Source organism: Peromyscus eremicus, chromosome X (genome assembly GCF_949786415.1).
Source record: "Peromyscus eremicus chromosome X, PerEre_H2_v1, whole genome shotgun sequence".
NCBI lineage: Eukaryota > Metazoa > Chordata > Mammalia > Rodentia > Cricetidae > Peromyscus > Peromyscus eremicus.
Window position 1 is genome coordinate 133760624 of NC_081439.1, and position 24116 is coordinate 133784739.

Genomic DNA, 24116 nt, shown 5'->3' on the forward strand with positions numbered 1-24116 from the left:
GTAGTTATGAGGACTCATGTTTGGGCATTCTATTTTATTTTATGGATCTACATGTTTGTTGTTTTTGCCAGTACCATGTTATTTTTATTACTATAACTGTATAATATATTTTGAAGTCTGAAATAGCCATCCCACCAGTAGCCTTCTTTTTGCTAAAGATTGTTTTGGCTTTCTGGGGTCTTTTTTGGTTCCATATGAAATTTAGGATTTTTAAAATATTTCTCTAAGAATGTTGTAGGACTCTGGGCAGTGGTGGTGCATACTTTTAATCCTAGCACTTGGAAGACAGAGGCTGGCCGATCTCTGTAAGTTCAAGGCCAGCCTCGTCTACAGAGTGAGTTCCAGGAAAGCTAGAACTGTTCCACAGAGAAACACTGCTTTGGAGGAGAAATAAGAAAGTTATAGGTATTTTGATTGGAGTTGACTCTGTAAATTGTTTTTGGTAAGTAGTCATTTTTCACAATATTAATTTTTTTTTCCTTTTTTTTTTTTTTTTTTTTGGTTTTTCGAGACAGGGTTTCTCTGTGTAGCTTTGCGCCTTTCCTGGAACTCACTTGGTAGTCCAGGCTGGCCTCGAACTCACAGAGATCCGCCTGGCTCTGCCTCCCAAGTGCTGGGATTAAAGGCGTGCGCCACCACCGCCCGGCCACAATATTAATTTTATTGATCCATGAACATGAAGTGTCTTTCTATTTTCTAGTGTTGTTTTTTTTTTCAACCCTTTTCTCCAGCAAGTTGAAGTTTGCATTGTGGATATTTTTCATCTCCTCGAGTAGGTTTATTCCAAGGTATTTTATTAGTTTTGATGCTATTGTAAATGGGAGTGTCTGTGACCTCTAAGTGTGTTTGTTGTTGGAATATATTTGTAACTTGATTTTATGCTCTGCCACTTTGCTAAAAGTAGTAATCATTTCTAAAAGTCTCATGGTGGAATTTTGGGTATCTCTTTTTTTTAAAGGAATATAAAACTATTTATTGACCACTGTTCACCATTATTTACAATAAAGTAAATATACAGTTGGATGACATTCTGATACTACAAAGTTACTTTTCTGGCTCATTGAACCAGAACCCAAATACTGAAAAGATTGATCCTACCAGTAAGGAATGAGTCAGGGTATAGAAAAAGCATGCAAGTCATTAATTTATATTACCAGATTTTGTTCATTTATGTCAGCGGGTCTGAATTTGCCAACATCATCTCTAACCATGATCCCATTTCCACAGCAAACAGATATTCCACAAATCATAACCTTTTAGTAGATTTCAACTTTCTATAAAGGAATGGTTCACTAGAGGAACATTTACATGCCCATTTAAGTCTTTTTGTTTGGTTTTTTAGAAACAGGGATTCTCCCCGTGTAGCCCTGGCTGATCTAGTCTAAATCAGAGGTCCGTCTGCCTTCATGCTGGGATTAAAGGCATGCACTACCACACCCAGCTTAAGTCTTGTTATTAAATCATACTACTACTTTGTCTAATTCCATTTTCTGAAGGGGGAGTTTGTAAGGACAAACTTTTGTAAATAAACTACTGTATTTATGTGATAATACATAAATTCGGATGTGGTTGCTGTAAAACTATCCAATAAATTACAGAATCATCTACTTAATCTGAAAGGTTATGGTTTTAGGAAAATGTTCACAATGATGGAATCTCATCAACACATGTTTTCATCTACAGTTTTTGAGCATTAAAAAACAAGACAAAATGAAAAACAGTTACGCAAGTGTTTTATGCATACACACAAATACAAACAAAAAAACCCAGAATGGTCCTTCTGTGTCCCAGTTAAAAATAAGTTCTGATTGAGTAATGACTGTAAAATCTCCTCAGTGTTTAAGAAAAGCTGTTCTTCAAAGCCGAGGAAATACAACATGGTATCAAATATTCTATTGTTAAAGAAGCAACTACAGAAAGCTTTCATTTGCTCAAAGGAATCAGTGCCTTTTGATGCAGAACAAAAACCAAAAATATCCCAACTACTGTCAATACTTCAAAACCAGCATATCAAACTCGATTTTCATTAGAACGCTATTTTTCCACACTAGTAATTCAAAACCAAAGATCCAGATTTTATATATATTATATATATATATATAATATATATATTTTATATATATATTATATATAAATGCAAACAATTATTGCGCCTCATCTTCTGGACAAGAATGCCAAGTCAGCCTCTCCTCATAAAAGGCGATGACAATCTGAGGACACTTCATATTTGCCTCCTTTGCCAGCACCAAGTCTGCCTCATCTGAGTCCTTCCATTTCATGAGAAACATTAATTCTCCACTGCTGTCTGTGGCACCGATTATTCGTTCAGGATCAAGACCTCTGGCAAAACCCCTTGATTTGTCAGCAGCATCTCTTTTCTTCTTCGATTTGCTATCATCAGATTCACTGTCAGATAAAGATTTCCTTTTTGTACCATCTTTTTCTTTACCAGCTTTTTGAGAATTAAGAAATGCTTCAATTAATTCTGGACAATCTAAGTTTTCTTCTGGTTCCCAAGTATTATCAGCATCTGTGAACCCTTTCCACTTGAGGAAATACTCCACCTTCCCAATCACTACATGCCGGTCCAGTACTTTTTCTACCACAAATTCTTCAGGTTCTGCCTCTTCAACTTTTTTACTCTTTCCATTCTGTTTCTTTCCCATTTTTTGCAATGAGTTTTACTATAGGGAGGGCTTTTTTTTTTTTTAAATCGAAGACTTGAAGAATTCACCACTCCAATGCTCCGGGCCGCGCGGGTCCTGCAGAGTCTCCAGCTGCGAGCCTCAGCTCAGCCACATCCGAGGGGAGGGGCGGGTATCTCTTTTGTATAATATCATATCATCTACAAATAGGGATGATTTGAGTTCTTATTTTCCTACTTGTATCCCTTTAATTTTCTTCTCTTGTCTTTCTTGCTCCAATGAATGCTTCCAGGACTATATTGAAAAGAAGTTGGGATGTTTCCATGTTCATTTCTGATTGTGTTCATTTGAGTAATCTCTTGCTTTCTTTTGGTTATTTGGGCTAAGGGTCTGTCAATCTTGTTTATCTTCTCAAAGAACCAGCTCTCAGATTCATTGAGTCATTGTATTGTTTTATTTGATGCTATCTCTTTAATTTCTGCTTTGATTTTTATTATTTGTTGTCTACTGGGTTTGGGTTTGGTTTGTTCTTGTTTTTCTAAATTATTGAGTTGCATCATTAAGTTATTTGTACTTTTTCAGATCTTTTAATGTAAGACAGTTATAAACTTCCCTCTTAGAACTGCTTTTAATGTGTCCCAGAGTGATATGGAATTAATATTAAAATAATTCTAACTAGGCAAAGATGTGTTACATTTGTTTATTTTGTAGAATATCACTTTAACTGTATAAAGGTATGTTACATTTGTTTGTGCTGCATTTGTTTAATGATGTAAGGATGTGTGTTTAATTATGTAAAGAAGTATTGCATTTGTTTCACCTTGCCTGCCTAAGGCACCTGGTTGGTCTAATAAAGAGCTGAATGGCCCATAGCTAGGTGGAGAGAGGATAGGAAGGGCTGGTGGGCAGAAAGAATAAGTAGGAGAAATCTACACTTGAGAGAAAAGAAGGAGGAGAGAACGAGGGAGAAAGAAAGGGATACACCTGGGGCCAACCAAGCATCTACCAGCCATCCAAACATAGAGACAGCAGGAAAGTAAGATATAAAGAAAGGTAAAAACCCTGAGGCAAAACATAGATAAAAAGAAACAAATTAAAATAATAGCTAAGAAAAGGCTGAGCGTTCATAACTAATATTAAGTCTCTATATCGTGATTTGTGAACTTGTTGGTATCACAAAAGAAAAATCCTGGGATTCCAGAGTTTTTGTTGTATTTTTCTTTTTGTTTACTTTCAGGAATACTTTTTCATTTTTTTCTTGATTTCTTCTTTGACCCATTCATCATTCAGTAATAAGTTGTTTAATTTCCATGAGTATATACACTTACTAAAATTTTGTTTGCTTTTGATTTTAAATTTTATTGCATAATGGCTCGATAGGATGCATGGGATTGTTTCAGTTTTTCTGTATTTTTTAAGGTTTTTTTATGTTCCTGGTTGTGGTCTATTTTAGAGAAGCTTCCACATGCTAATGAGTAGAATGTAAGTATCTGATCCATACATTTAATGTAAGATGCCATTTAATTCTCAGGATTCCATATTTATTTATTTATTGTTTAAATGACCTATCTATTGGAGACAGTGGGGTGGGTGTTGAAACCTTCTAAAATTACTGGATTTGTGTTAATCTGTGTCTTTAATTTCATTAGTATGCTTTTATGAAACTGGATGAACCAAAAGTTTTAGTATTGTGATATTATCCTGATTAATTGATCCCTTGATTAGAATAAAATGCCCTTCTTTGGTCTCTTGTGATTAGTTTTAGTTTCAAGTCTATTTTGTCATATATTAGGTTGGCAATGCCTGCTCACTTCTTGTTTCCATTTGCTTGGAATACTTTTTTCTATTCTTTCACTTTTTTCTATTCTTTAAGGTGGTGCCTATCTTTAAAGCTAAGATGTGTTTCTTGTAGATAATGGATCAATGGATTTTGTTTCTTAATCCATTTAGTTAGCCTGTGTCTTTTTACTATTGAGGCCATTAATATTTAGAGTTAATTTTGAAAGGTGTGTGTAGATTGCAGTCATTTTTTTTCTGGTTTGTATTTCATTAAATTATAACTTAGTTTATTTTTTTGAGAGTCTTATGGCTGTGCTTATTTCTCTCTTCAGTTCAAAGTATTGCTTCCAGTATTTTGCTTAGTGATTTTGTTGTTATTGTATATGATATTTTAGGCTGCTTGTATCATGGGAAGTTTCTCTTTCTTCTTCAACTATGGCAAATAGTTTTGCTGGGTACAGTCATAGTCTATTAGAACTTAGGATATATTACTCCAGGCTCTTCTGGCCTTCAGAGTACCTATCAAGAAATCAGGTGTTATTCTGATGGGTTTTCCTTTATATGTAATTTGTATTTTCTCTCTTGTAGCTTTTGATATTTTTCTTTATTATGTATACTTAGTGTTTTAATTATATTATGTTTTAGGATGTTTCTTTTTTGATCTTGTCAATTTGCAGATTCTATATACTTCCTGCATCTGTTTCTGTCTCTGTCTCTATATCATCTCTATATATCTCTATCTCTATCTATCATCTCTATCTTTATCTGTATCATCTTTAGTTTGGGGAAGTTTTCTTCTATGATCATATTAAAGATCTTATCTATGCCATTGATCTGGGATTCTTCTCCTTAATCTATGCCTAATATTTGGTATTTTGGTGTTGTCCCATATTTCCTGTGTGTTCCTTTCCTGTGTTTTCATTTTTTCATATTTGGTTTAGATACTCTGCTTTATCTGTGAGTTCTGATAGTCTATCTTCTGCTTGATTCATTCTACTTGTAAGGCTCTCTCCTGATTTTTCTAATTAGAATATTGGGGTTATTTCAATTCCATCTTCATTTTGGCTTTTGTTTCCTTCAGTATTTCATTTCCTTTATTGAATTTAGTTTTCAAATCCTGAATTATCTTCATCATTTCATTCAGCCACATATTTGTATTTTCTTGGCCATCATCCAAGTATTATTGTTATCCTCTTGGAGTTCAATGAAGTGTTTGTATGTGTCTTCTTTAAATTCATTGGTACAGTTATACCTCAGAATATTTTTTTAAATCACCGTTGCCCTGACTACTCATGGTCTTTTGTGTTTCCATATGAAATAGGGTTGTTGTTGCTGTTGTTTCTATTTCTGTGTAGAATGCCAGTGGAATTTTGAAGGGAATTGTATTGGATCTCGACATTGCTTTTGGACATATAGATATTTTTACAAAATTATCACAGTCCGTGATCATAGGGAGTCTACCCATCTCTGTGTCTTATTCAACTGCATTCTTTCAGTGTTTTAAAAGTTTTATCATAGAGGTCTTTCATATTATTAGGTTTAATCCTAGTTATTTTATGATGGTATTGAATATGGCATTATTTTCCTGCTTTTTTTTCCCCAGCACATTCATTATTGGTATATAGAAAAGCTACTGAATTTTGTGTAGCAATTTCAGTTCTTGGAGTTTTGTGGTGGAATATTTTGGGTCTCTTCTGACAAGTTTTTAAACATCTGCAAATAAGGATAATTTGACATCCTCCTTTCATGTCTATATTATTTTATTTATTTCTTTTGCTTTCTTTTCTGGCTAAGACTTCAAGGATTATATTCAATAGAAGAAGAGAGTGAATAACCTTTTTGTCTCTGATTGTAGAGGAAATGTTTTCCTTTATTATATTGCTGACTTTAGGTTTGTCCTGGTATTTTTTTTTTCCATTCCTAGTTTCTCCAGAACTTTTATTGTGAAAGAACGTTGAACTTTGTCAAAGGCTTCTTCTACATCTATTAAGGTGATCATGGAAATTTTTTGTCTTTTGGTTTGTTTATGTGTTATATTACATTTATTGTGTATGTTGCACCATATTTGATTCTCTAGAATGAAGCTAATTTGCATATGATATATGATTTTTTAATGTTTTGTTAAATCCAGTTTGCAGATGTTTCATTCAGATTTCTGGGTCCAAGTTAATCAGAGAAATTGGTCTATAATTTACTTTTTTTTTGCCTGTGTGTATGTCCTCATTCAGTTTTGGTATCAGATAAATACTGTAAAATAACTTTGATAGTGTTCCATCATATTATATTTTGTGGAATAATTTTAGGAAAATTATTGTTGGCTCATCTTCAGATGTCTAAATTCAACAGTAAATCTGTCTGATCCCAGATTTTTTTCAGTTGAGACTCATCATTACTGCTTCAATTTCATTGCTTGTTATACTTATGTTTAAGTCTCAAATTATAGTTTTATGTCAGTTTACTTTTGATGTTAATGCTCAATTTTTAGGAAAAAAATCCTACAATTCCCTTTATCTTTAGTTAACTTGATTAAAAATAAGATTATTTTTTACAAGAGCCATCTTCTATAAACTTTAACAGGTTTTTCATCCACTCAGTTTTTGTCTTATATTTTTCTTATATAAGAAATAGTTATCTACTTTAGGAGAAAAAATATGCTTTCTTCTCTTAAAATAACAAATTAACATTCTCATATCTTATAGCTTTTCCTTATGAAAATAAACCTTCCTTAGTATGTGTGTCTGCACACATATGTGTAGTGTGTACATTCACAGAAACCAGAGGAGGGCATTGGTTGTCAACTACTATCACTCTCCCATCTTATTGATTTGAGGTAGAATCTCTCTCTAAACTTGGTACTTGTTTTTTGTTTTGTTTTTTTCTAGGCTGGCAGCCAGCAAAACCAAGAAACCTTCCTGTCTCTGTCCCCTTGCCCCCTTGTGATGAAGTTACAGACATGTGAAAGGCCACACCTGAATTGTTATATAGGTGCTAAGATCCAAACTCAATTCTTCACTGTTGTATAAAAAGTACTCTTAACCACTGAGTCACTCTGTTAACTTTAGTTACATATCTTATTTAAATTCTTAACCCCCACTGACCTTAATTTCCAGTGGATGCTGGGAATAAAATCATTCTGAACCATCTGTCTTGTCATACCAGCAATCTATAGATTGGCAAATCTGTGAATCATGCTTTTTTAGAAGTATATGCTTTTTCAAAGTACAGTTTGTCAGTGTGACACAGAACATGTTTACTAACTGTCCCAAATATCTTTAGAGAGACTGTAAAGGAGGTAAAATTTCATTTCTATTCTGTTAGGTTTTTACTCTTTTGGCTAAATATGATAAATTGTTTACAAATTTCCCTTAGACTTAACTTCTCATTCTTTTTTTTTCCCTTTTCTTAATGATAAGAATGTTAAAGCCCTTTTTGAACCCACTCCCTATGGTGGGATACCTTGCTCAAACTTGATGCAGCTACAGCAGGGAGGGTCTTAGTCTGGCCTCTATTTATTTATTTATTTATTTATTTATTTATTTATTTAGACAGAGTTTCACTGTGTAGCTTTGGTGCCTGTCCTGGATCTCGCTCTATAGAACAGGCTGGCCTCAAACTCACAGAGATCTGCCTGGCTCTGTCTCCCGAGTGCTGGGATTAAAGGCGATTAAAGACGTGTGCCACCACCACCCGGCAGTCTTGCCTCTTCTTGATGAGGCAGACCTTGGTGAGTCCCCATGAAAGGCTTCACTCTCTCTAAGGAGTGGATGGGAGGTGGGATGGGGGAAGGTGAGAGGAGTGGGCTGATGGGACAGAGGGGGAAATGTGGTTCCTATGTAAAATGAAAAAAAATTAAATAAAAAAATGAAGAAAAATTCATAGCCTCTTTTTTCATTAATTGTCATCAAATATACATAGGAAGATGCATATTAAAAGTTTTGATTATTTTTACTTTGAATATATTCCTTTTTTCAAATATATCTCAATAAAGCTGAAAATTGAACAATGAAGTAACCTTAATATTTTGTAGCATAAAATTGAAAATTTCAGAACTGGTCTGAACCAGAAGAGTACAGGTCCTGAATATCACAAGGTTGAATGGGAGGACCTGGGATAAGAAATGGGCCTATGAGGATGCTGGACTAAAGTCTATCAAATTGTGCAAACAGGCAAATTATGTACTATGTGAATTATTTGTCAATAAAGATTTTATAAAATGTTAAAAAGATAAAAACAGTAGTTAGATGAGAAATATTGCATAAGATGATGCCTTATGCTAAGCAAATTTATTAAGAAGTATACTATCTTATATACTATTCGCTGGGGGTAAAGGACAAAGTTTAGCAGAGAGGCAAGTCAGACAATGTTAAACAGAACATGGGAAACATCAGACAGATTCCTTAGGACAATAACCACAGCCCAGGAGGCAGTGTCCTGTTCCCAGGAGCTTTAATCTATACTCCTGTGAGGCACTGTCCCCAGCATCAGACTGGCTTCATGTCTGATCCAGTACAAGGACACAGAACTAAAGTTTCCTTTGTCCTTTCATCAGGGCCTCCTAGAGAGTCTTTTGTTGTTATGAATTCCTGGCAGAACCATGAATAAACACATAAAACACCTTTCTAAATCAATGACCTCATTATCATATTGAGAATACAGAAAGAGAACAACAGCATGTCTCATATTAGGAATCAAGATGGAAATGACTCAGGAAGAAGTTATAAGAAAAAATAAAAATTAAAAAAAAGAATGTTAAAGCCTTATGGTAATAAAAAGGAATCTTTTATGTTGAAATAGTTATCTTATTTACATCTATTTAGCTCACTTATTTTGCTTAAAATATTTATTTTAATAATCTGTACATGACTTTCCTCTCTCTCTCTCTCTCTCTCTCTCTCTCTCTCTCTCTCTGTGTGTGTGTGTGTGTGCATGTGTGTGTATATATACCATGTATATGAGGGTGCCTATGGAAGCCATAAGAGAGCATCAGAGTTATAGGCAGCTGTGAGCCATAGCACATGGGAGCTGTGAACTGAACTTCAATCTCCTAAAGAGCAGCAAATACTCTTAACATGAGCCATTTCTCCAGCCCCTAACTTGCTTATTTTTTAAATAATTACACTTGGATTGCTTATAAAAAACAATATATATTAAATAGCTAGTAGGCTGCCAAGCCTGATGACCTGAGTTTGATGCTTTGATGTTGCAGAATATTTGTTTAACTATGCAAAGATGTGTAGCATGAATCTTAAAAGTTCTTATTAATAAAAACAAACCTGAAGCTAGGTATTGGGGTGAATGCTGGAAGATCAGAGAAGCAAAACAAGCCACAGCCTCCTCACCTTGCCAATTCCTCAGCTGATCCTATTTCCTCAGACTGGAAGCCTCTGAATCCTCATCCAGAATGAATCTCAGCTGAACTGCTGCTAAAAGCCTAAAAGCTTAATCAGCCTAGTTCCTGGTTTTCACGCCTTATATACCTTTCTGCTTTCTGCCATTACTTGCTGGGATTAAAGGCGTGAATCACCATGCCTGGCTGTTTCCAGTGTGGCTTTGAACTCACAGAGATCCGGATGGATCTCTGTCTCCCAAGTGATAGGATTAAAGATGTGAGTGCCACTATTTTCTGGCCTCTATGTCTGTCTAGTGGCTGTTCTGTTCTCTGAACCCCAGATAAATTTATTAGAGTGTATGATATATTGGGAAACACAATATCACCACAGTGTTGCATTTGTTTAACTATGTACAGATGTGTTGCATTTGTTCATGTTTCAGAATATTTGTTTAACTATGTAAAGATGTGTTGCATTTGTTTATGTTGCAGAATATTTGTTTAGCTATGTAAAGATGTGTTGGGCCGGGTGGTGGTGGCGCACGCCTTTAATCCCAGCACTCGGAAGGCAGAGACAGGCGGATCTCTGTGAGTTCGAGGCCAGCCTGGGCTACCAAGTGAGTTCCAGGAAAGGCGCAAAGCTACACAGAGAAACCTTGTCTCAAAAATCCAAAAAAAAAAAAAAAAAAGATGTGTTGGATTTGTTTAATCATATAAAGATGTGTTGCTGTCTTACCTTGCCTGCCTAAGACACCTGATTGGTCTAATAAAATGCTAAATGGCCAATAGTGAGGGAGGAGGTATAGGTGGAACTTCCAGGCAGGAAGAATGAGTAGGAGGAGGAAGTTAGGCTTGAAGAGAAAAGAAAAGGAGACAACAGGGAGATATCAGGGGCCAGACAGAGAGACATGGAGGAAGCAGGAAATTAGGACATACAGAATGAAAGAGAGGTTAAAAAGCCATGAGGCAAAATGTAAATTAATATAAATGGGTTGAATTAAGTTATAAGAGCTAGTGGGACAAGCCCAAGTTAAGGCCTAGCTTTCATAATTAATAATATGTCCCCATGTCATTATTTGCTGGCTGGCGGTCCCGACGAGAGAGCATATTACACTCTGACTCCTGAAAGTTGTTCTCTGACTGCCACCTACTCACTGTGGAATGCATGTGCCCATACACAAATACACACACACACACACACACCATAAATGAATAAAGGTAATTAAGGAAATTTTTAAAAAAAGCTACTCATCATCATTTTAATTTTCTTGCTGACAAATTTTGTAATATAGAAATAAGCTTATTTTTATCAGTAAACCTAAGTATTAAGTCATTCTATATTATATTAAGATTTATTTATTTATTTATCTAATTATTTATTTATTTATTTGTTCATTTATTGTTATTCAAGACAGGGTTTCTCTGTGCAGCCCTGGCTGTTCTAGAACTCACTCTGTAGACCATGCTGACCTTGAACTCAGGGATTTGCCTGCCTCTGCCTCCTGAGTTCTGGAATTAAAGGTGTGTGCCACCACCACCTGGCTATGAAAACTCTTAAGAACTGCCTCTTTTAATTAAATTGCATGTTTTATGTATCAAAGAATACTCATTACATTAACTTGAAAAGAATTTGGATTCTTACTTTTCTGAGGTAATACTTAAGCATGTGACCAATTTCTTCAAAAAACATATTTTTACTTATTTTTTGAGGAACTCATTTCTTTTTATTGTTTAGTTGACATATAAAAGTTGTACATATAATATATACTTCTATAAATATTTATTATTTTGTGACAAAACATCCCAAGTCACTTTACTCTAGGTTTTTAAAATGTACAGTACATTATCACTTTCTAGAGTCATCCTAAATACAAGCACACACCAGAGCTTCTTTCTTCTATTCAAGGGTAATTTAAATATTTCAAGTAAGTATAGCTTAAATATTCTGAAATATTCTCCTATTTAAGTGTAACTATTGATTAACTTTTCCTTATCCCACCCTCTCCTTATTCCCAGCCTCTGGCAACTGTTATTCTACTCTCAACTTCTATGGGAAAATCTTTATTAGACTACACATGAGTAATATAATGTAGTATTTGCTTTTGTGCTGGGTTTATTTCACTTAATATAATGTCTTCCATTTCCATCCACTATTATAATTACAGAATTTCTTCATTCTTTTGTCTGAATAGTATTTCATTTTGTGTATGTGCTATATTGTCTTTAGTCATTCATCTATTACACATTTCACTTGATTCCCTAGGTATTGGGAATAGTGCTACAAAAAAACATGGGAATGTAAGTAACTCTTTGATATACTGATTTCATTACTTTTGGATATATACCGATTAATGAGATCCCTAAATCACACAGTCATTATATTTAACTTTTTAATATTTCAAATTTAAATATAATTACATAATTCCCCACTTTTTGTTTCTTCTTACTAACCCCTCCCATGTACTCCTGGCTCTCTTTCAAATTCATGGACTCTGGCTTCTCTTTCTTAACTGTGGTTACATATATATGTATTTTTATATATATGTCTTTAAATATATAAATATAATCTACTCAGTGAGTATAATGTTGTGTGTATATAATCACTTGTGTGTATATAATTTCAGGGCTGCCAGTCTATTTTTAGTTTTTGTGAACTTTTAATTCTTTCATATTTTTAATATATTCTTGCTATATGATCAGTTTCTGATGTCTTATTTTTATCTTTTAGGTAAATCCATGGATCCCTGGAAGTTCTTGATATTGTTGATGTATGACTTCTTTGCACTGAAATATTAGGTATTTATCCCAGTCTTCAAATCTGGATTTATTTGTTTCCGTCCTTTAGAAACTCTAATTAGTCTATTTCCTTTCTCTTTGCATGTAGTTGCTTTCACTATTTCAATATTAGGTGATACTCTATGTCTAGATTTTCTGCAAGGCTATTATTGGGATGCTGCCATTATGTTGGCACTATAGGGCACCCCATGCCCAAATTTGTTACAAATGTGTAGTTGTATTGTTCAGGATGGGCTATGAAGTGTCTGAAAGGGTAGTTTGCCCCTGAATGATTCTCCTTGTGGCTAAGGTGGGCCCAGATATGTTGTTCACCATCACTTCCTGGGATCAGGCATCATAGGATTTTGCTAAGCCCTGAGCCTTACTATAGTGTCTGGCCCTAGACTTCAAAGTAGCAACGTGTGCCTCTTCCTACCCCAATTAGATGATTTATCTATCCATGCTGTACTACCTAGAGTTATAGGATAAATCCAGTTAGTGGGTCTTATGCCATCAGCATTGCTGCAATGCTAGGTCATACCTGGAATCTACATCCTGATGAGGCCACCATAACACAAGGGCAAGACTAAGTTCCACAATGTTATTGTCTGCTTGCTTTTGTAGTCCTTTTATGGCTCACAACCTGTGCAGCTTGCCAGAAATAATGTGAACCAGAATACAAGTCCATCCTACCAGGGCTGTGGCAGGTCCAGAGACTCCTTCAGACAGTGGTCTGAGGATAGTGGCCATTTAATTCTATTTGGTGTCACTTTTCATGGTGGTAAGCCTGACACTATATGTCAAGAAAATGCCCTATGTTTACTACCCTGTCCTAACTCAAGCAGCTGGAGTCCTTCATGTTATATTGCCTGTGGTTGGTGGAGGGATAGTAGGTGAAGTGAGAACCCATTCCCACAATAATTAGATGTAGACTCTGAGCCAATAAGATTAATGCAGATTCAGAAGCTTTGCCTATGAGCACTGGTTTAGGGGAAAGAACCATAAAATTCTGCCAAGTTCTATGTTTTATATGATAAACATCAGGATGGGACAAAGGCTAACAGTGAAACTCCTAAGTATTTAGCTATATGCTACCTCAGGGGGACCTGGCCATCCCCTCACTCAGGGGGTTCTGGATTTGCAAACTGGCTCAAGTATGGAAATTGGTTCATAGGCCAATATTCCCTCTTGTGAAGATCCAAAGTAGCCTTTGTTTCATTTGTTTGAGAATTTTTCTGTTTGTACAGATCAAACAAAAATGTAATAGGCTTCTTTTCTATTACATTAATTTGTATGATGTTTCTCTTCTAAGAGAGCTGTATCAGGAGTAGGATCCAAAGTATATCTCTAGAGACTCTTTTCCAGGGAAACATCATACAAATAAGTTTAGCAGAGCTGATTTGAGAAAGGAATTTCTGAATTGGACAGCTCCCTGAAGCAAGAAAGGTTCAGAAAACTCTGCCCAGAAATGTCAGCATGCAATAATTATAGACAGCACATGGAATTGATGTACAGAAGTATTCTGATGTTTTAGCTTAATGATAGTGTTATTTTGGCATAGGATGAGCCTATAATTGACTTAAGCTGAGATTCTGTGATTGAATGAAATTCTGTAGTTGGAAGATTTCCTGTGTCTCACCTGGTCTGTAGCCACTCAGACCCAAATAAACACACAGAGGCTTATATTAATTATGAGCTGTATGGCCATTAGCTCAAGCTTATTACTGACTAGCTCTTACACTTAATTTAACCCATAATTCTTATCTATGTTTAGCCATGTGGCTTGATACCTTTTCTCAGTTCTGCCTTATCATCTTGCTTCCTCTATGTCTGGCTGGTGACTCCTGACTCTGCTCTTCCTCTTCCCAGAATTCTCCTTTTCTGCGTATCCCACCTATACTTCCTACCTGGCTACTGGTCAATCAGCATTTTATTTATCAACCAATCAGAGCAACACACATTCACAGCATACAGAATGACATTCCAAAGCACTTCCCCTTTTCTGTCTAATCAAAAAGGAAGATTTTAACTTTAACATAGTAAAATTACATATAACAAAACATTTATCAAGCAAGAATTACAGTTACAATATCTAGTCTATTTATATTTGGCACATTCAAAGAAAATATTCTATTTATCCTATATTTGTGAGTCTAAGGTTTCATATCTTTTCTTTTATCATAACCAAGGAAAATTATAACTATTTAGTCTTCAACTACATCAAAGACTCCAGAAGGGTATAATATTACCTAATTAAACAGGAAATGCATTATAAGCAACTTCCATGATTCTGGAAATGACAGAGACAGCTGGCTGCCTGGACAGTTGTCCAAAGTTCCTCTGCAATGTTGGGGTATCCATCTTCAGCCCATAGGCCTAGTCTCTCAGTCACTTTTTTCTGTCCTGTAGAATGTCTGACAGTTTCTTCTGTGAAGCAGGAACCTGAAGGACCATCTTGCCTTGTAAAGTTCAGTGGTCACCTTCCTATGGGCCCTGCATGTCCAATTTATATGACATACTGTCAATCAGTCAACGCAAAGGCACTTCTTGTATACTAGTAAAAGGACCAGACTTAATATTATACTTCCTAGGGGCTCAGAAGAGAAAACTATGAATGTTGAGAATTATTTTCAGGAAATGAATCTAAGTACACCAAGATCTTTGTCCATCTACTTTATTCCTCTGAGATAAAATCCTATCTACACAGCTTCAGTTCTGTTCTTGTGCATAGCTCCTTTCTTGCCTGATTTTTCTCTCCCTTTATCTGTTTGCTCTAAGTTCTATCTAAATTCTTTAGTCTTATTTCTTCCTTATCTAGGTCCTTCTCATCTCATTCTTAACCAGCTGGTACTCCCCATCTGGCTCTTCCTCATCTTCCATCTCACCCACATGTTCTCTCAGGTCAAAATCCTCCTTATCTCTCTCTGTTCTCCATCCTCAAGTTCTCCTTATACCTCAGTCCCCTCAGTCTCTGAGGTGTTCAGTTATAAACCCAAGCAATAGTGATCCTCTGCCAGCATGAGGTCACCAGGCTTGAATTCTTACAGGGTCATAAAGGTAGGTAAGAATTTTCCTCAGGCAGTGACCATCAGGCTTTCTTTTATAACCCAAAATGGGAGTGGTAAAAGAGGTCAACTGAGTGCTAATGACCTGTTAGTATATCAAAAAGGGGATCTATGTGCTCAATCTACATTCCTAGAAGTAGTTGGGTAAGAAGTTAGGAGTCTATAGTCCTTAGTTATCATAAGAGTTAAGTTAGATATGAAACCTTAGACTCACAAATATAAGGTAGATAGGATATCTTCTTTAATTTTGCCAAATGCAAATAGACTAGCTATTATAAATAGACTAGATATTGTAACTGTAATTCTTGCTTCATAATTGTTCTGTTATATGTAATTTTACTATGTTAAAATTAAAACCTTCCTTTTTGAAAAAAAGGAAAAGAAAAGGGAAAGTGCTGTGTATATCACTCTGTATAAATAAAATGCTGATTGGCCAGTAGCCAGGCAGGAAGTATAGGCGGGACAAGCAGAGAAGAGAATTCTGGGAACAGGAAGGCTGAGTCAGGAAACACCAGCCTGCTGCCCAGGGAGCAGCATGTAAAGGCAACAGGTAAAGCCACAGAACATGTGGCGACATATAGATTAGTAGAAATGGGCTGAGTTTAAGTGTAAGAGCTAGTCAGTAGTTAGCCTGAGCTAATGGCCCAGCAGTTTAATTAATATAAATTTCTGAGTGATTATTTTGTAAGTGGTTGCAGGGTCCACAGGGGCTTGGCGGGACCTGGAGAGAAGCTCTCCAGCTACAAAGACTGTATTTTTTTAAAGTTTTTATTTCTTTATATAACTGTCTATATCCCTTTTCCATTCTCTTCCAAGCCTACCTACATTTTTACACACACTGTAAACTGTTTAGGGTTTATCCCATCTGAATCTGCCTTATTGTGAATCTATAGCTTTAAACTGCAGAGTGGCTAGGACAGAGAAGCGGCAGCCTTGGTTGCTGACTCTGCCCACCTCAGCTTTTCAACATGGCAGTGGTATGTTTACTGCCAGCTCTGGGAGCCATGTGTACCACCAACTCTTGGAAGCAGTGGGTCTATGCCTCCATTAAAGCAGCGTGTAGCCCAGAAACCTTTTTTTTTTGTACTAGCAAAAACTATATCCACCGTACACCATGCTGCATTGCTTGCAGATGCCACTGTGTACAACTGTGGGAATCTACCATGCCACTTAGTTCATGGCAGCTGGCAACCAGATCCATCTCACAGGCAGCTGTTAGGAGATGAGTCTCTATGCTGCTACTGGCACAAAATTGTGAGACTAGGAAGCCTAGTGTGGTTCTGTTTCTGTGCATTGAGAATCTTTAAGCTTTCTTAGGTCTCTATGGATCAATGCCCAATGGTGAGGCTCAAATGTAGTCAAATTTCTAAATGGTCTTATTAATAGAAAACACGGAGCCAGATATAGGGGTGAAAATCTGAAGAGATCAGAGGAATAGGAACAGCCATATGCTAACCTCACCTCACCAACTCTGCAGCTTCCAAAAGCAGATACTTCCTGTCTACCCACACCTATATGCCTTGCTATTCTGCCATCTGATTTGCTCTTTCTTTCTTTCTTTCTTTCTTTCTTTCTTTTTTTTTTTTTTTTTGGTTTTTTGAGACAGGGTTTCTCTGTGTAGCTTTGCGCCTTTTCCTGGAACTCACTTGGTAGCCCAGGCTGGCCTCAAACTCACAGAGATCCGCCTGGCTCTGCCTCCCGAGTGCTGGGATTAAAGGCGTGCGCCACCACCACCCGGCTTCTGATTTGCTCTTTCTGTCCAGCTACATTACTTCCTCTTCCTGTACAGCTTTGTCACTTCCTGTCTGTCTGTACAGATCTCCAGACCTCCGTCGTTAACTAGTGTTGACATTTAAGGCATGTGCCACCATGCCTGACTCTGTTCCCAGTGTAGCCTTGAACTCACAGAGATCCAGACAGATCCCTGCCTCCCAACTGATAGGATTAAAGGCATGTACTAACATTGCAAGACTTTTGTGTTTATTTATAATGGGTGACTTTTTCCTCTGATCTCCAGGCAAGCTTTATTTATTAGAGCACAAATAAAATATTACCAAAAATTCAGTTATTTATTATAATAATATACTTTCTAAATTTAGCATTTTTTACTGTTTGGGATTTTCATACATTATGCAATATATTTTGATCATATTCACCTACCTCTATCTACTTTTTCCAGAACCTCCCCATGTCTCCCTTTCAACTTATTGTCCTCTTTTATTTTTATTTTTATATAATCCACTGAGTCTAAATAATGATGTCTATTCTATATGCTTGTGGGTGTAGGGCTGTGAAGACTATTCTTAGTTGTCAACTTGATTACATTTGGAATTAACTAAAATTAGTCCTGTGAGGATTTTTTTTTTATTAAATCATTTGAGGTGCGAATACCCTCCCTAAATCTGGGCCACAGCTTCTGATGAAAAGTCTATATAAAAGGACATGGAAGAAGGAACCTTTTGCTTCTTTCTTGCTTGCCCTCACACTTACTGGAAAGTTCATCTGTCCTGCTGCTGAGGTATTCCTTCACTGGTATTAGAACCTACTTCTTCAGGATTCCAATGTATACTGAAGACTAGCTGAGATATCCAGCCCTGTGGACTGAACAACTATTAGATTCTTGGACTTTCTGTGAGGAGACAGCCATTGTTGGACCATAGCCTGTAAGCCACTCTGCACATTACCATTATATGCCATGGTAATTATCATTAAATGCCATTTCTACTATTATTACAATGCCATCTGCTCTCAAGCTAACAGCTATAGCCTCATGGGATGTGCCCTATGAATGGTTGACTGAGGAAGAGAAGACCAGTACCTGGTTTACTGATGTTTCTGAATATTATATAGGCACAACCCAGAAGTGGACCACTACAGCATTACAAACCCTTTCTAGAGCAACCCTGAGAGATACCAGTGAAGGGAAATCTTTATAGTAGACAGAACTTGGGGCAGTACATATGGTCATACATTGTTTGGAAGGAGAAATGACTAGATGTGTCATTGTTCACTGATTTATGGGATGTAGCCAGTGAATTGGTTATATTATCAGGGCTTGGAAAAAGCTTGACTAGAAAATTGGTGAAAAAGATATCTGGGGAAGAAATATGCAGATAGATCTCTCTAAATGGGCAAAAGATGTGAAGATACTTGTGTCCCATGTAAATGCAAAGAAAGAGTTTAGTAATCAAGGAGATAGGATAACCTTTCTGTGGACAGTCAGAGTCTTTCCCCAGCCATCTCTGTCACCCATTGGGCTCATGAACAAAGTGGCCATAGTGGCAGAGATGGAGGATATGCATGGGCTCAACAACATGGACTGCTACTCACTTAGGCAGACTTGGCTATATCTGCTGCTGAGTGGCTTATCTGCCAACATCAGAGACCAACACCAAGCCCCTGATATGGCACCATTCCTCAGGGTAACTGTCCAGAGACCTGGTGACAAGTCAACCAAATTGGGTCATTTCCTTCATGGAAAGGACAATGCTTTGTCCTTACTGGAGTAGATACTTATTCTGATTTTGGATTTGCCCTTTCTACACATAATGCTTCTACCAAAATGACCATCCATGTATTTAAAGAATGCCTTATTCGCCATCCTGATATTTCACACAGTATTGCTTCTGACCAAGGAGCTTACTTCACAGTCAGAGAAGTTCTACAGTGAGCTCATGCTCACCAACTAGTCTTATATTCCCTACCATGCTGAAGCTGCTGGCCTGACAGAATGATAGAGTGGCTCTTTAAAGACACAGTTGCAATACCAATTAGGTGGCAGAAGCCTGAAGGTCTTATCTCCATAAGGCAGTTTATGCTTTGAATCAGCATCCAGTATATGATAGCTTCTCCCATAGTCAGGATTCTTGGTTCCAGGAATCAAGGGATAGAAAAGAGAGTGGTTCCATCATCACCCCTAGTGATCTACTAGGAAAAAAATTGAATCCTGTTCTTGTGATCTTAAGTTCTGCAGGTCTAGGAGTTTTGGTTCCAGATGTGGGAGTACTCCTGTCAGGAGACACACACACACACAAAAAACATTCCATTGAACTGAAATCTCAGGCTTCCCCCTGGGCCACTTGGGGCTTCTAATTACCTTAAGCCAGCAGTCTAAGTAAGAAATAACAGTGTTAGGAGGGGTGATTGATCCAGACTACCGGGGGAAATTAGATTGCTTCTCCACAATGGAGATAAGAAAGATTATGTCTGGAGTGTAAGGGGTTCCTCTTGATGTTACTATGTCCTCTGATTCAAATCATTGGGAAAGTACAATGACCCAATCTAGGCAGCATGACAAAGGGAACAGACCCTTCAGGAATGAAGTTATAGGTCACTCCTCTGTAGGAGTCCAGCTCTGACCTGTCAAAGGGTTTAGGGGGAGGGGAGAGGAATGAGGAAGTATTAGAAAGATAGAAAGAGACCATAAGAAAGACAGAGACACAGGATAGCTTCAGGAGGGCCCTGGGTCAATACCCAGTCACCTTGAGGTTTATTCAAAAGGGCTTTTTATATAATGCCAAGAGGCGAGGCAAAAGACCTTCCCCTTTCAAGATCAAAGCATAACATACAGTCAAATGTAGACCCTTCAAAACACAGGGTAACCATGTCCATGGCCAAATCATCCCATTATGCAGCTCTGCTGGGTAAAGCAAACTCAGATTCTCTGACCTTGAGTAATGTCTTACTAGAGAGTCTCTCTGGGCCCCCACACTTCTCCAGGTTGTGGTGATATTTTGTTTGTGTTGAATATGATATTTTATTTGTATGTTAATAAATAAAGTTTGCCTGGAGATCAGAGGTCATAGTCAGTCATAAACAGAAGTCAGGCTGTGGTGGAACACACCCTTAATCCATTCACATGGCAGGCAGAGTCTCTGTGTGTTCAAGGACACAGCCAAGCATGGTGACACACGCCGTTAATCCCAATACCAACCATAGAGACCTGGAGGTCTGTATAGACAGGCAGTGACAAGGAAGTGATGTGGCTGGGCTTAGGGCCAATGAGAAGGCAGAACATGAAGGCAATAAAGGTGCAGGTTAGACAGGAAGAAGCTCTCTTGGGAAGCTATGGCGATGTGGTTAGCTAAGGTTAGTTTACGGCTATTGCTTTGATCTCTATGGCTTATACATCTGTATTTGGCTCTTGTTTCTTATTTAATAAGACTGTTTAGAAATTTGTCTACACCAAGTAAAGACCTTAGACCTAGTGAAGTGCTTGCTGAGGGTAGAGGAAATACAGAATGGGGTAGTAGAAGGGAGTTACAAATACTAAGGACATGTGACTAGTTGCGGAAACAGGATTATAATTGACTTTAATGTTTCTGTCATATTTTGTTAGGAATGTTGTGTACATACTTTTGTTTTCTTTTCTTGATTTATCATGAAATATAACATCAATTGAGATAATGTCAGTGCCCCTCAAGAGACATTGCCACTTATTCTAAACTACATAATGCATTTGCAGTTGTATATAGGACAGTTATATCATGTTAGCATAAGTATGACCTGGTTAAATATACATGTATTTATGGTTGTACATGGTGTAGCTATATCGTGTTATGTATACTTATGACCTGGTTATTGTTTTCATTTGAAAATCAAGCATGAAAATGTTATGAAGCATCCTCCAAAGAAGACTGATTGAACATGGGTTTAAGCCAATAGAAAGTCTTTATTACCTGGCTGGTGACTATACTGGGTGTTCAGGACCCCAGTGTTATATTGAGTCTTTCTCAGGGTGAGAGTTTAAGCATAAAAACCATGTTTGGGGTTGGTATACTTCAGTTAAGAAGAACAGTTAGCCAGAAGCAGAACTATGGGGAAAAAAGAAGCCAAAAAGCAAAGTTAGCACATTTAGAGACTTTCCCAGAACTATGGACTTTGATGGATTAGTCTTTGTTTTCATTTTAGCAGGTAGTACTGTCTACATGCTGAGTTTTATGACCTGAATGATACTTCCATCATGGAGTCAGTTTGCTAAGGTCTGGGGGCGTACTAAGGTCTGGGAGCCTGTTATATTTCCCACTAGTCTTAGTAAATTTATCAAATCTTGGATTCATCCTGCTCTAAAGAGGTGTAGTTGGTCTAAGGGACCATTAATTTCACTGAACTAATACATAATTGGCCATATAGTTTAAGATTCAGGGCTCTGCCATTAATCCAAACCAAATGAGATTTAAAGGCCCAGCTAGTGCTGATAGCAGAGTAGTTAGCCAGGGGACCAAAAGAACAGACACTGGTACTAATTATCTATTATGTATGTCTTTGTCTCTTTTTCTTTTGAAGTTTTCCCAAACCATGGCAAGATTTTTAAAAAATTATTCCTGATTGATTAGCACAGAAACAACATATTTTTCCCAAAGCCGTGCGTAGTCACCTTTATTTCATTAGAAGTAAGTCTAAACTTTTTATCTCCCATGATAAAGGCTGATGTATCTATGGCTATTGAGCTGGCTATGCTTGCTCTGACCAAAAGTGGGATGAGCTCCCCCCCCATCTTTAGTAGTCCAAGGTCTATGTTATATAAAGCATAAGAAGAAGCACATTTAGTTAAACCATTAGTACATGCCCACCAAGTAGTCTCAGAGGCCCGGTAATATTGCTATTGTCCAGATGAGTTAATCCACAAAGCAGAATAGGAGGCATCAGAATAAGGGGAAGTGCCTAGGTTAAAGGTGTAGGATATTAGACAAGTTTCAGACCCTAAGTCTTCTAACATTGATTTGGGCTGCCCCCCGTCACAATGAGTTTTGTCAGTCAATGGGCTGACAAGCTAGTTAGTTCCCATTCTTGTATAGTCCAGGGGCCCAGTGTCCAGCACTCCTGGCTGATTTCTGTAAGAAAAACAGAAACTTATAATACTTCTAGGTCCTGATAAACCTGTCTACTTACTTTGGGAAACATCTAAAGAGGCACGTTTAGTCAAACCATTAGTACATGCCGACCAAGTAGTCTCATGGGCTTGGTAATATTGCCATTTTCAGGTGAATTAACCCATAAGGCAGAATAGCAAGCATCAGAATAAGGGGAAGTGCCTAGGTTAAAGGTTTAGAATATTAGATAAGTTTCAGCCCCTTGTAATCCTCTAACATTGATTTTGGCTGCCCCCAGTCACAATGAGTTTTGTCAGTCAATGGGCTGACAGTCTGTTTAGTTCCTATCCCTATGTAATACAGGGGTTGGGTGTCTAAGAACAGTCAGAAATTCTTACCAATTTTTAGCTGGAAATGGTTAACTCTATCTCAAGGGTTCCTTCCTGTGGCATAGAGTCTGATTCCACAGGTTTTCCAAAGGCCAGAATCTTTGTTAGGGAACTTCTAGATTTTTAATTTTCTGGCCATTGGATTACATTTTCCTATTGTCCATTTCTTGGGAGGAGGCTTTCTTTCTAGATCTCCATCTATGTGTTTTCAGGAGCCTCTGTTTTACAGCCCCATTTTTTGCAATGGAAACCCTTGTTCTTGGCTACTAGAGGGCCCATCCACAGGACATACATAGAATTGTAAACTCTGTTTTTTTATCTCAAAAGATAAATTTCCACATCTTTTCTTTTTCCAGTATAACCAGATTTATAAAGTGGGCATCAGTGAGCAAATGTCAAGATGAATATGGATTGCCAATCTGTAGTCATGCAGCTATTGTCTTCCCTGTATCTGTCTTCCTCAGTTCCCAAATCAAGGCCTTAGGGTGGTAGGCATTGGGCCATAATCCTGTATTCATACCAAACACAAGTCTCAGGAGGAGGTATAGAGGCAGGGAGTAGAAGGGCATGGTACCTGATGAAACCTAAATTTTAATGGGTACAAAGTCCAGGAGACAGTTCATTTGGTAGCAGCATCTGTGACTTCCATTTTCTTGACCTGGGTGTAGTGGATCCGTGATATAATAGCAGCTACCTTCACAGCCACAGGAGTGGAGAGAATCACCATGCAGGGTCCTTTCCAAGTTGGCTCCAGCATCCCTTTAGCTACTTACTTGATCCAGACAGTATCACTGGACTCAAATGAAGGGAATCTGGTGGTGGACTTGGAAATCAGCTGGGTCTCTTGGATAGTCCAATAAATAGCCTACATGGAGGACTGAAGGGCCTGTAGTAACTTGAGAAAGGAACGATTAAAGATTTCTGCCAACTGCTAGTCTCTGCCTGGGAACCAGGGGCGGGGAGGTCTTCCAAACCTAATCTCTTTGAGGGTAAACCCTTCCCCTACTTGGGATGTAGCAGGCCCAAAGCAAAGCAAAGGAAAGAGGTCTATCCACCCTTCATTGGACTCTAATGAGAGTTTTGTTAGAGTTTTTTTCCCCAACGTTCTGTTTATTCTTTCTACCTTCCCAGAACTCTGAGGTCTATGTGCACAATGAAGTCTTCAATCTATGTTTAAATCTTTAGCTAGTAATTAAGATGTTTTGCTATGAAAGCCAGGCCATTATTGGACCCTGTTGCTGGGGGAAAGCCAAATCAGGGGACCAATTCCTGGAGGAGCTTTTAAGCTACTATTTGAGCAGTTTCAGTCCAGGTGGGGAATG

The 24116-nt window shown here is 37.4% G+C and overlaps 1 protein-coding gene across 1 annotated transcript; it reads right to left on the bottom strand.

Moving 5' to 3' along the window:
* Positions 1 to 2131: 2131 nt before the first annotated feature.
* LOC131899428 (chromobox protein homolog 3-like) lies at positions 2132 to 2670 on the bottom strand. The gene has a single exon (XM_059250878.1). The coding sequence runs from the start codon at positions 2664 to 2666 to the stop codon at positions 2145 to 2147; it is 522 nt and encodes a 173-aa protein (XP_059106861.1). The 5' UTR covers positions 2667 to 2670; the 3' UTR covers positions 2132 to 2144.
* Positions 2671 to 24116: the final 21446 nt, after the last annotated feature.

Excerpts from the sequence above, each read along its gene's own strand:
- LOC131899428 (XM_059250878.1), bottom strand. The coding sequence starts at position 2,666 with ATGGGAAAGAAACAGAATGGAAAGAGTAAAAAAGTTGAAGAGGCAGAA.